Source organism: Capra hircus, chromosome 8, assembly GCF_001704415.2.
Source record: "Capra hircus breed San Clemente chromosome 8, ASM170441v1, whole genome shotgun sequence".
Lineage (NCBI taxonomy): Eukaryota > Metazoa > Chordata > Mammalia > Artiodactyla > Bovidae > Capra > Capra hircus.
In genome coordinates, this window is record NC_030815.1 from 105928433 (window position 1) to 105942283 (window position 13851).

The window sequence follows — 13851 nt, forward strand, 5'->3', positions numbered from 1 at the left end:
TACATGACTAGCTCCAGAAGCACATAATTCCATAGGGTTTTCCTGGTTGTTGCATGAGGATAATCGTGTGTGTGTGCGTGTGTGTGCTGTGGGTACAGGGAGACTGCTTAGGGTGACAGTGCCTTAAAGTATAAATGTTTTAATTAAGAGAAAGAAGATCCAGCTGTCTGACCCAATGGTACACTAGAGCCGCATTTCATTTTCTAAAGAGCTTCCCCAGTAGGTCTATGTAAAGGCTGCAAAAATACACTGAACAGGCTTCCAACTAAAAGATAAGGATGGAATGATGGCTAGGTAGCCAAATCCTTGCCTTACTCTGTAGAGACGAAGGGGCTAGCCTGGAGAATCCCTTTCCTTACTCCCAAACTGCTGCCCCACGGAGAAGTGCTTGAGAATTTGGGTTGAGAAAGCGCACTCCTGACCTGGGCTACTGAGACCCCTTACTCTACAGCATCAGTGCAGTGAGATTTCCAGGCAAGATGGTCAGCATCTTGTTAATAGAGAAAGGGGTGAAACTGCAGAGAAAAGATGCCAGTATAAGTTATAAGGAAGAAACACAGGACTGGGAAGAAGGCGAACAAGCTTCATTGCTACCTTGCTCTGTGATCTTGGCAAATCTCTCTAACTCCTAGTTCCCTGTTTGTGGACATTAATAACTATTATTGGGCAGCAATTATGAATAAGATGTCCACTTACTAAGCACAACTGTAAATAATGTAGTATATTCCAAGTTAATACTATCTATATGCTGTTGACTCACACATTTCTACCTCCAGCTAAGAACCTATTCTTTGAATAAGACTTTTGGATCCCAATGCTTATTTTTCATGTTTTACCTGGGATGCATTCTCCCTGTAGACACATCAAGGCCATTGTCACAAGAGGAACAAGTGGGCTAACATCTTCACATGACTGCAGGTGCCTTAGATACGCTAGAAGGCCAAGGAGTACCTGTGGTTATCACCAGCCTTCTCCTTGTGGAAAAAGCTCTTGACTAGCACAACATGTCACCATAAGGTTTAGAAGTGGATTTTTCACCATACTTTTCAGAGGGTCACCTTATTTCTACATGTTGGGGTTTTATATGGTTTCCTCCCTCCACTATTAATGGTCCACCCTCAGTGAAAAGTACTGGTGAAGCTCTTCGCACATCACTTTATAGCATCTGAGTTTGGAAGGAGGGAAGAGGAGTGAAAGTTGACTTGAGAAGCTCTTTTATACAAATTAGCTCAATCATAGCCCCACAAGGCAGGTACCGCATCATTATCCCAATTTTACAGACGAGGACATTAAATTTATAGAGGCTGAAATGACTTGCCAAAGATATGTGGTAAGTGATAGAAACAGGGTTTGAATCCAGGTGTTCTGGTTTTCTGACATCAATAACCTGTAGCCTTGGGAATTTCCTGGTGGTCCAGTGGCTAAGACTCCACACTCCCAATGCAGGCAGCCAGGTTCGATCCCTGGTCAGAGAACTATCACATGCTGCAACTAAGATCTGGTGTGGCCAAATAAATAGATAATAAATAGCTACAAAAGGACAGTTTGTCAAAACTCATAAAACCTTACAACACAAAGACTGAACATTAATGTCCCCAAATAAAACATTATATATGTGTGTATATATATACATAATACACATATATGTATTATATACACAATTTAGAAGTATAGGAAGCGCAAGGAAAGAACGCAGACTGTGACCACAAAATCTATCTGAACTACAGAGATATGGCACAACCTGACAGATGGGGATGAGAGAAGACTGAATATCCCAAGTGCTACAACTAAGATCCGGTGTATCCAAATAAACAAATAATTTTTTTTAAGTACAATAAAAAAAAAAAAAAAGCACCCTTGATACCCTCTAAGCTGATTTGCCACACGGCAGCCACAGTGGTCCTGTTACCGTGTAGGTCAAGCTGCACTTGACCTACAAGAACAAGCTGCTTCTGTGCTCAGAATCCTCCAACGGATTTCACCTCACTCAGAGTAACATCCAAAGTCCTCATCCTCCTATACAAGGCCCTGCAACCTCCTCTCATCATGCACGCCCTCTCCCCACCACCAGCCTTCTGCTTTTCAGGTTTGCCTCCTAACTCCTCTCCCCGCTCACACCCAACGCCACTGGTCTTTCTGCGAGTGCTGAGCCCATGGCATGCTCCAGTGCCTGCTGCAGAGGCACTGCCCGAGCATTCCGTCAGCCTAGAATGCTTTCCCCCAGAGGGAAGCATGGCTTCTACCATCACCAGCTTAAGGTGTCTTAAAGTGCCTGTTCTTAGCAAAGGTTACCGCCTTGGAGAAGCTTCCTTGGCCACTGTCTCTGTCGTGACAGCTCCACGCCTGGTCCAGGGGGCACCCCCACGCTCTGTGCCTCCCCCGGCACCTCTCACCCTCTGGCAGTAACCACCTTTCCCCATTTGTCTACTGCAGCCCAGTCCAACAGAACGCTCTGCAATGATGCTACTGTTCCGCGATCTCCAAGGGTACCAGCAGCCACATAGCTACGGAGCATATGAAACACAGCTACACGATGGGGGAAATGTTTAATTTTAATGAACTTAAATAGCCCCACATGGCTAGTGGCTACCTTCTCAGGCAATGCAGATTTAATCTCTCTGCAGAATATAAGTGTAATTCAGTTCATTTCAGTCACTCAGTCGTGTCTGACTCTTTGCAACCCCATGAATCATAGCACGCCAGGCCTCCCTGTCCAACACAAACTCCCAGAGTTTACCCAAACTCATGTCCATTGAGTCGGTGACGCCATCCAGCCATCTCATCCTCTGTCATCCCCTTCTCCTCCTGCCCCCAATCCCTCCCAGCATCAGAGTCTTTTCCAATAAGTCAACTCTTCGCATGAGGTGGCCAAAGTACTGGAGTTTCAGCTTTAGCATCATTCCTTTCAAAGAAATCCCAGGGCTGATCTCCTTCAGAATGGACTGGGTGGATCTCCTTGCAGTCCAAGGGACTCTCAAGAGTCTTCTCTGACACCACAGCTCAAAAGCATCAATTCTTCAGTGCTCAGCTTTCTTCACAGTCCAACTCTGACATCCATACATGACCACAGGAAAAACCATAGCCTTCACTTGACAGACCTTTATTGGCAAAGTAATGTCTCTGCTTTTGAAGATGCTATCTAGGTTGGTCACAACTTTCCTTCCAAGGAGTAAGTGTCTTTTAATTTCATGGCTACAGTCACCATCTGCAGTGACTTTGGAGCCCCCAAAAATAAAGTATTTTCCACTGTTTCCCCAACTACTTGCCATGAAGTGATGGGACCAGATGCCATGATCTTCGTTTTCTGAATGTTGAGCTTTAAGCCAACTTTTTCACTCTCCACCTTCACTTTCATCAAGAGGCTTTTTAGCTCTTCTTCACTTTCTGCCATAAGGGTGGTATCATCTGCATATCTGAGGTTATTGATATTTATCCTGGCAATCTTGATTCCAGCTTGTGCTTCTTCCTACCCAGCGTTTCTCATGATGTAGTCTGCATAGAAGTTAAAAAAGCAGGGTGACAATATACAGCCTAGACGTACTCCTTTTCCTATTTGGAACCAGTCTGTTGTTCAATGTCCAGTTCTAACTGTTGCTTCCTGACCTGCATATAGGTTTCTCAAGAGGCAGGTCAAGTGGTCTGGTATTCCCATCTCTTTCAGAATTTTCCACAGTTTATTGTGATCCACACAGTTAAAGACTTTGGCATAGTCAATAAAGCAGAAATAGATGTTTATTGGATGTTGGCAATTTGATCTCTGACTCCCCTGCCTTTTCTAAAAGAAGCTTGGACATCTGGAAGTTCACGGTTCACGTATTACTGAAGCCTGGCTTGGAGAATTTTGAGCATTACTTTACTAGCATGTGAGATGAGTGTGATTGTGTGGTAGTTTGAGCATTCTTTGGCATTGCCTTTCTTTGGGATTGGAATGAAAACTGCCTTATCCAGTCCTGTGGCCACTGCTGAGTTTTCCAAATTTGCTGGCATATTGAGTGCAGCACTTTCACAGCATCATCTTTCAGGATTTGAAATAGTTCAACTGGAATTCTATCACCTCCACTAGCTTTGTTCATAGTGATGCTTTCTAAGGCCCACTTGATTTCACATTCCAGGATGTCTGGCTCTAGGTGAGTGATCACACCATTGTCATTATCTGGGTCATGAAGATCTTTTTTGTACAGTTCTTCCGTGTATTCTTGCCACCTCTTCTTAATATCTTCTGCTTCTGTTAGGTCCATACCATTTCTGTCCTTTATTGAGCCCATCTTTGCATGATATGTTCCCTTGGCATCTCTAATTTTCTTGAAGAGATCTCTAGTCTTTCCCATTCTGTTGTTTTCCACTATTTCCTTGCATTGATTGCTGAGGAAGGCTTTCTTATCTCTCCTTGCTATTCTTTGGAACTCTGCATTCAAGTGGGAATATCTTTCCTTTTCTCCTTTGCTTTTCACTTCTCTTCTTTTCACAGCTATTTGTAAGGCCTCCTGAGACAGGCATTTTGTTTTTTTGCATTTCTTTTCCATGGGGATGGTCTTGATCCCTGTCTCCTGTACAATGTCACGAACCTCCATCCATAGTTCATCAGGCACTCTATCAGATCTCCATAATCTATTTCTCACTTCTACTGTATAATCATAACAGATTTGATTTAGGTCATATCTGAATGGTCTAGTGGTTTTCCCTACTTTCTTCAATTTAAGTCAGAATTTGGCAATAAGGAGTTCATGATCTGAGCCACAGACAGCTCCCCATCTTGTTTTTGCTGACTGCATAGAGCTTTTCCATCTTTGGCTGCAAAGAATATAATCAATCTGATTTCGGTATTGACCATCTGGTGATGTCCATGTGTAGAGTCTTCTCTTGTGTTGTAGGAAGAGGGTGTTTGCTATGACCAGTGCGTTCTCTTGGCAAAACTCTATTAGCCTTTGCCCTGCTTCATTCCGTACTCCAAGGCCAAATTTGCCTATTACTCCAGGTGTTTCTTGACTTCCTACTTTTGCATTCCAGTCCCCTATAATGAAAAGGACATCTTTTGGGGGTGTTAGTTCTAAAAGGTCTTGTAGGTCTTCATAGAACTGTTCAACTTCAGCTTCTTCAGCACTACTGGTTGGGGAATAGGCTTGGATTACCGTGGTATTGAATGGTTTGCCTTGGAAACAAACAGAGATCATTCTGTCGTTTTTGAGATTGTATCCAAGTACTGCATTTCGGACTCTTTTGTTGACCATGATGGCTACTCCATTTCTTCTAAGGGATTCCTGCCCACAGTAGTAGATATAATGGTCATCTGAGTTAAATTCACCCATTCCAGTCCATTTTAGTTAGTTGATTCCTAGAATGTCAACATTCACTCTTGCCATCTCCTGTTTGACCACTTCCAATTTGCCTTGATTCATGGACCTGACATTCCAGGTTCCTATGCAATACTGCTCTTTATAGCATCAGACCTTGCTTCTATCACCAGTCACATCCACAACTGGGTGTTGTTTTTGCTTTGGCTCCATCCCTTCTTTCTTTCTGGAGTTATTTCTCCACTGATCTCCAATAGCATATTGGGCACCTACCGACCTGGGGAGTTCCTCTTTCAGTATCGTATCATTTTGACTTTTCATACTGTTCATGGAGTTTTCAAGGCAAGAATACTAAAGTGGTTTGTCATTCCCTTCTCCAGTGGACCACATTTTTTGTTCACTGCTATGTCCCCAGTGCCTAGAAACCTGTCCAACTACTCAATGTGTCAGCCAAAAGAATGAATAAAGGCATCGACTTGAAGCTCTGCATACAGTATCTCATTAAACCCAACAACAGACTTGTGGGTTAGATACTGTTTTCATGTTCTAGTATCCAGAGAGAGGAAGTGTCTTGCTAAGAAATGCCCAGTTAGCTTGGACCTGATGGCCAACATTTCCCCTTTTAAGGTAAAAAAAAAAATAGTTCTGGGGATCTAGTGTACAGAATAGTGAACAATACTGCTGTATCTTGAAAACTCCTGAGTGAGTAGATCTTATATGTTGTCACCATATACACACAAAGAAGGTAAGAATGTCAGGTAGAGGTGTTAAGGAACCTTATGATGGTAATCATTTTGCTCTCTATATATGGATTAAATCATCACATTTTACACCTAAAACCTATACAACTCTATGTGCCAATTATATTTCAATAAAGAAGAAAAAATGATAAAGAACACCCAGCGAGGAAGAGGTAGATAGGATCTGAGCTCAGGGCTGTCTGGTGACACTCAGACTCTTTTCTTTGCTGAGATTGGACTAGGCATTTTCTGTGGTCCTTTCTGATATACTGTGGTTTTACAAGAATCTGCTTCCCTGTCAGCCAATGACAGCACATAGTTTAACCACCAATGAGACTGATGGACACTTTGCATAAAGCCCCTCGTCAATCACTCAGAAGCCACGATTCTTTGGACGGAAGCAGTGCAGACCCTCTGCGGCCCATACCTTCTCCGCTCCCCAGCCCTGCCCATGGCTCACCAGTTTCTGGGTCGCAGAGCTGCTCACAGGCATCTGTGGTCCTCTGTCCGCAGAGGTCCCTTACCCACGGGGAGGTGGCATTGATCTGGTAATACAGGGACAGCTTGGCTGGGTTTAACCAGTCGGAGATGTCCAGGTAGCTCCCTTCACTCACCACAAAGCTGCTCCCTGTAGGGGGACAGAGAGAAAGACAGCTACTTTCTGCGTGATTTTCAGACTCAGGTGTCTTGCTGCTGAGGTACAGGGCAGGAAAGGAGACAGGTACATACGAGCCACTCCCCTCACCATAGGTCCTCTGTTGTCTCAGATCTACACACCTTCACAGAGCGACTGACAGAGACAGACAAATCAGACACAAGAGACAATCCTGCCGAGTGCTTGACAGGCCCTAAAGACTGAGAGAGGCCTGAGTTCAAATCCCGGATCCACCATTACCAGCCCTAGTCTTTGGGGAAGCCACTCACTCCCTCTGGGTCTTGGCCACATCGTCTGTAAATGGGAATACTAATAGAACCCACCCCGGTGTTGTGAAAATGAAATAAATTAACGTGGACAAAGTGCTTAGCTAGTGCCTGATTTGTCCTAGGAAAGAATGATTGAGTGCATTAAGTTCCCTGCATACAAACAAGTTCTGTTCCCAGAGCACGTTCATAAGGCCAACAGGGTGAGCCTTGGTACTCAACTTTTACAGATGACGACATTCATGTGAACTAACTTACGTGACTGGACATGTGAACACACGTTCGCATCTTTGAAAGTTTGCAACTTGAAGGTTCATATAGAGAGGACTTACTGTATTAAAATTTAAAATACAAAGAGTTTTTGTCTCTGTCACCCATGCATCCCCCTTGAAACGGGTCACTAATAGCCCACAGGGGGCAGGCAGATGACATCCATGGGAAATACAGGCTGAGTGTAAGGGAAATGGCACGGTGGCCCCCTGGCTTAGGTTGTTTTATTTTATTGTATGAGGGATAGAGAAAGAGGGTGAGAGAGAGAGAGGGATGATTCAAAAGGTCTGTAGCACCTCCAAAACAAAAAGCAGCACCCATGCAATGGAAAATGCCTTCATGCTGGGAAACAGTAAGGAAAGGCGGAGCTTGGGGTGAGCTGGGCGCTGTGGGCTCTATTCACATGGAGCACCTGCAGCTCAGCTCCCGCCAGCTCTGGTCAAATGGGTCTAAAGGTAAGTGGCACTAGATTTTCATCAGAAGACGCAGAAAACTCAGACTTTTGCTGTGATCCACCAGTTTGAAAATGATGGTTGAAATTTTTTCTGTAAAGCTTACGTAGGCCAAACAAAAGACTCTAACTTGGCAATCTAGGCTCCAAAATTGCTCCTTTTTAACATGCATATACACAGACACATATATACATACAGCCATATGTGGATTAACACACATACATACACACGCATATGTGTGTGCGCATGCTAAGTCGCTTAGTTGTGTCCGACTCTTTGGAACCCTATGGACTGTAGCCCTCCAGGCTCCTCTGTCCATGGGATTCTCCAGACAAGAATACTGGAGTGGGTCGCCATTTCCTCCTCCAGGGCATCTTCCCGAATCAGGGGCTGAACGCAAGTCTCTGGCATCTCCCGCCCTGGCAGCAGCTTCTTCATCACTAGCACCACCTGGGAGGCCCACACACACGAGCTACATACATATCTTCTTTGGGGTCATGTGACAGAAGTCCATTGAAGGTGATGGCACATTAGTCATAGAGAGCGAGAGTATATATGTGGCAATACAGTGAAAGTGGAATTTCATGGGGGAAGGAGGGACAGAAATAGTTCAAATAAGACCAGGCTTCACAAAGCTGGACACAGAACCACAAAGTGGCTCTAGATTTATGGCAGATCTAGAGACCTCAGCAGGAGGAGATTTTAAATTGTTTCAAAATTAGCATGACTCAGCTTCTCTCCCTGCATTGCCTTCTCTCTATATCACTATCAAGCGAAAAAAAAAAAAAATCTTTCATGAATGCAATTTAAATCTTCCAAAGAAGGACTCAGTTAATAGACATCCTGAGGATTTGGCAGCAACCTGTCAGGTCACATCAGACCCTGCCAGCTAACCAATGGTGAGGCTCATCTTGGCTCTGGTACCCAGCTGTGGGCCAATGAAGTGAGCAGAGAGCAAGGACCACTTCAGATACTACCTGGCTGCCCTGAGGAGCTAAGATTCTCTGAAAAGGATGTAAGCATGGCAGGCAATGTTATCTTCTCTAACTCACACACACGGTATGATTTATATCATCGTATAGAATGAGTTTCTAAATAAAAGCACAGTGGACAATATGGTTTTGGTGAGGATGAAGAGGACTCTGTATGAAAAGCATAAGGACTAGATAGCATCAGGCTCAGAGATAAGGGAATGACCACATTTGAAGTTAGCCTTCAAATCCTTGGCAGCTAAAGGAAAAAAGAAAAAAAAAAAAAAAGAAGAAGAAGAAGAAGAAGGAGTCTGTTGGATTCCATATTTCAAATTTTCTGGCAACGGAAGATATGCAAATCTATCTACAAAGCCATATTTTCCCCTCTGGAACTAAGCCCGAGCAGAAACATGTCACATGGGTCCATGTGCAAGGCACTGAACGTCAGTATCAACTACAGATTTTTCTTTTGAAAAGCACAGTCATGCTGTTTAAATGGATAATTCTTGTATTTATTCTCACTAAAGACTGAGGGATGGATATTGAATTATGTCCCAGGGCTGAGTTTGGCTAATCCCACTAGTTTAGGAAAGTGACACAGCACAGGGAAGAAGGGAATAGAGCTGGCAAGACAGGTATTGAGATCTTCAGTCTACCTACTGGTTCTGTGAGCCTGGACAAGAAAACACATTCTTAGTCAAAGCCTAAGAAAGAGGTAGATATTGATTTTCCTTTCACAGGGTTAAAAAAAAAAAAAGATAAAGATTAAATGACACAATGCATTTGTCTTGGGTCAGGTTCACCAGCAATCAGGCTCAAAGTTAGACACTGGGATGCAGGAGGTTTGGGGGGATGCTCTTTTGTAGGGACATGAGCGAAGTGGGATGGGGCAGAGGGAGAAGGTAGATTGTGTGCAGTTATAGCTGATGCCACGGGAAGCCCTGGAGCAGAGAGGGTCCTTTAGACTGGAAATCCACATCAAGACAAAGGTGGTAGGTCTTTGTATCTTCAACACTAACCATCATAGGGGCAGGGACATCCCTGGGGCAGGGATCAAAGTTCCGGTGAAGGAGTCCTTTTCAATGGAGGGCATTTCTCCAAGGAAGACTCAGAGTGTTCAACCGTCAACATTCCAGGCAGCTGGAGGAACGAGTGCCCGTGTTCTAATAAGAGATCTGGAAGCAATGGCACAACATCCTCTACAGTATGTGAGGTCCCTGGCACATGGCGAAATCTCAACTTGCCGGAGCTATTTTGACTGCTATTTAAATTTCTTCTGATCTTGGAAGCTCTGAAGGCAATACTGATTAACAGATCTTTTCAAATATGAGAAACATGATTCTCTTCGGAAGTGACTCACCCAAAAGTAAGTTGTCCTCAATGTCTTTAAAAAAGATAATATGCTGGTTTTAATGACAGAAGGGAGTTACTATCCTTTGAACATACTATTGCGTCCAGATCCTGGGATGAGCGTTCACTTAATCCTTACAAGAGCCTGGCAGGATAAGTATGGCCCCCTTTTACAGACAGACAATATAAGGTTCAGAGAGAGAGACTGATTTAGTCAAATTTGCACAACTAGTAAGTGGCCAAAGTAGAAACTTAACCCAAGCTTTTCAGCATCTAAAGCTAGGACATGCCCATTATTCCAGATTATGAGAATCGAGGCTGTGGTTGGGTATCAGGCAGCGTTGCCCTCCTTGGTCCTTCTGCTCCTCTTTGGGTAGTCTGTACATCCCCCTTCAGGGTGTCCCTATTGTGTTGAAGGGCTTCTGCTTTCTCTTTCTTTCCTGCAGGAAAGAAATCATGATTCATTCATCAGTCCTTATCAATCCAGCCCCCAGTAAAAGATATGTCACATACGAGGAGTTTGGTGAGTATCTGTTGAATGAAATAATGAAATTAAAGTCCCATGCTTGACTAGAGGAAAGTGTAGCTCACTCTATGATGGAATTAGGAAGCAGATATGCTTCTGCCTTGATCCCAAAACTTAATTTATTTTTTCAGCCTGTGGGGCTTATCAGGTGGCTCTAGTGGTAAAGAACCCACCTTCTGATGCAGGAGACATAAGAGACTCAGGTTCGATCGCTGGGTTGGGAAGACCCCATGCAGGAGGCTATGGCAACCCACCCCAGTATTCTTGCCTGGAGAATCCCATGGACAGAGGAGTCTGGTGGGCTACAGACCATAGAGTTGTACAGAGTTGGACACGAATGAAGCGACTTAGCATGCACATGTGCACGCACGCACGGGGTCAGAATGTGAGACTAGCCCTTCAGAGTCTCCCTAATTCCAAACCAAAACTTAAAATCTGCCATCACGGCTTCTGAGCTCTTGTTCACCCAGAGAACTGAACTTCTGTTGTAGATGATGAAAGCAGAGACGCTAGAGGGACTCAGGACGAAGGGGCAAGGATATGCACCAGCTGCCACAACAGAGAGCGAGAGAAAGGAACTGAAAAGTCTAATCAAGGTGTAAACCATGTTCATTCACCCAACATTCATTAAGCTGCTCCAAGTAAGAAATAGACATAAAGATTCAAAGACAGACGGACTCCAGCAAGAAAACTGCGGAATAACAAGGGAGATCAAATGCATGCGGTGGGTGCTCGGTGGCTCAGTGGTGTCTGACTCTGTGCGACCCCATGGACTGTAGCCTGCCAGGCTCTGCCATCCATGGGATTCTCCAAGCAAGAATACTGGAGTGGGTAGCCATTCCTTTCTCCAGGGGATCTTCCCAAACCAGGGATTAAATCCAGGTCTCCTTCATTGCAGGTGGATTCTTTACCATCTGAGCCTCCAGGGAAGCCCCATGTATGCGGAGGTAGACAAAATACATCCTCCACAAGGAGACCCCAGGTTGGTTGCTGGGTCAGAAAGACCCATTGGAGAAGGGATAGGCTACCTACTTCAGTATTCTCGGGCTTGCCTTGTGGCTCAGCTGGTAAAGAATCCGCCTCCAATGTGGGAGACCTGGGTTTGATCCCTGGAGAAGGGAAAGGCTACCCACTCCAGTTTTCTGGCCTGGATAATTCCACGGACTATAAAGTCCATGGGGTTGCAAAGAGTTGGACATGACTGAGTGTCTATCACTTTCATTTCCCACAAAAACATCTATATCTGTTTCACTGACTACACTAAAGCCTTTGACTGTGTGAATCACAACAAACTGTGTAAAATTCTGAAAGAGATAGGAATACCAGACCACCTTACCTGCCTCCTGAAAAATCTCTATGCAGGTCAAGAAGCAACAGTTAGAACTGGACATGGAACAATGGCCTGGTTCACGATTGGAAAAGGAGTACATCAAGGCTGTATATTGTCACCCTGCTTATTTAACTTATATGCAGAGTACATCATGAGAAATGTCAGGCTGGATGAATCATAAACTAGAATCAAGTTTGCCAAGAGAAATATCAACAACTTCAGATATGCAGACGATACCAGCCTTATGGCAGAAAGTGAAGAGGAACTAAAAAGCCTGTTGATGAAGGTGAAACAGGAGAGTGAAAAAGTTGGCTTAAAACTCAACATTCAGAAAACGAAGATCATGGGATCTGGTCCCATCACTTCATGGCAAGTAAATGAGGAAACAATGGAAACAGAGGTAGATTTTATTTTCTTGGGCTCAAAATCACCACAGACAGTGACTGAAATGGAAAGACACCTACTCCTTGGAAGCAAAGCTGTGACAAACCTAGACAGCGTATTAAAAAGCAGAGACATCACTTTGCTGACAAAGTTCCATCTAGTCAAAACTATGGTTTTTCCAGTAGTCATATATAGATGTGAGAGTTGGACCATAAAGAAGGCTGAGTGATGAAGAATTAATGGTTTTGAACTGTGGTGCTGGAGAAGACCCGTGAGAGTTCCTTGGACTGCAAGGAGATCAAACCAGTTAACCCTAAAGGAAATCAACCCTGAACATGCATTGGAAAGACTGGTGCTGAAGCTGAATCTCTAATACTTTGGCCACCTGATGCAAAAAGCTGATCCACTGGAGAAGACCCTGATCTTGGGACAGATTGAGGGTAAGACGAGAAAGGGACAACAGAGGACAAGATGGTTGGATGGCATCACTGACTTAATGGACATGATTTTAAGCCAACTCTGGGAGACAGAGAAGGACAGGGAAGCCTGGCATGCTGTAGTCCATGGAGTTTCAAGAATCAGACATGACTTAGTGACTGAACACTGAAAGAGTGCTGTAAGAACTGCCTGAAAGTGATGAGCATTAAGTAGATATAAAGTGAAAGTGAAGTCACCCAGTCGTGTCCGACTCTTTGTGATCCCATGAACTGCAGCACGCCAGGCCTCCCTGTCCATCACCAACTCCGGGAATTCACTCAGACTCACGTCCACCGAGTCAGTGATGCCATCCAGCCATCTCATTAAGTAGATGTAAAGTGAAATTGAAGTCGCTCAGTCGTGTCCGACTCTTTGTGACCTCATGGACTGTAGCCTACAATGCTCCTCCATCCATGGGATTTCCCAGGCAAGAGTACTGGAGTGGGTTGCCATTTTCTTCTCCAAAGGATCTTCGCAACCCAGGAGCTGAACCCGAGTCTCTCGCATTGTAGGGAGACGCTTTACCATCTGGGCCACCAGGGAAGTCAAGTAGATATAAGGGAAAGGTAAAAGAGGAATTGGAGAGGAATTCGAAGTGTAGCTTAAAGACTACACTTTGAAGACGGCAATAAAGATCAACAAACTAGACGAAAGTTGAGGTGGAATTTTGTTGGGGGCCAGCGTGAGAACTCCGCCCACGACAAAGGTCATGAGGAAGGAAGCTTGGCATACGCAAAGGCGTGATCAAGCCTCAGGAAACCCCCTATTCCCGAGCATCTACCCCCAAAACCAGAGTACTTTACGGGGAGCTCTCCCCCATAACCATTTCTCTCAGAGAAGGAGTTAACTTGCAGCTCCAGTTAATAAAAATTCCTGGGCGTGACAAGAGTGTTTCAACTTACGAACTCTGAAGGTTCTCTGGCCTGCCTGATCAGGCCCGTCCGGCCACATGTGATTGTTTACAGCCTCCCAACTGTGAGAGGCACGGGATGTTTTAAAACTTTCTAAATACAGACTCTTTTGAGAAGTTAGAAGATCATTAGTATAGTATTAGTGGGTTGATTAGGAACTATATTGGTGAAGGGTTTTTTTCTTCATTTATCGTGCCAATAATTACTGCTAATTCCCTGCCGTGGGTG

The 13851-nt window shown here is 44.4% G+C and overlaps 1 protein-coding gene across 2 annotated transcripts in view; it reads right to left on the reverse strand.

Moving 5' to 3' along the window:
- The window catches only part of ASTN2 (astrotactin 2), a 1019535-nt gene that overhangs the window by 572583 nt on the left and 433101 nt on the right, over positions 1-13851 (reverse strand). For both annotated transcript variants that reach the window (XM_018052685.1, XM_018052684.1), the window contains exon 7: positions 6492-6659. In XM_018052685.1, the coding sequence (XP_017908174.1) occupies positions 6492-6659 (168 nt within the window). The remainder of the gene's footprint in view (positions 1-6491; positions 6660-13851) is intronic.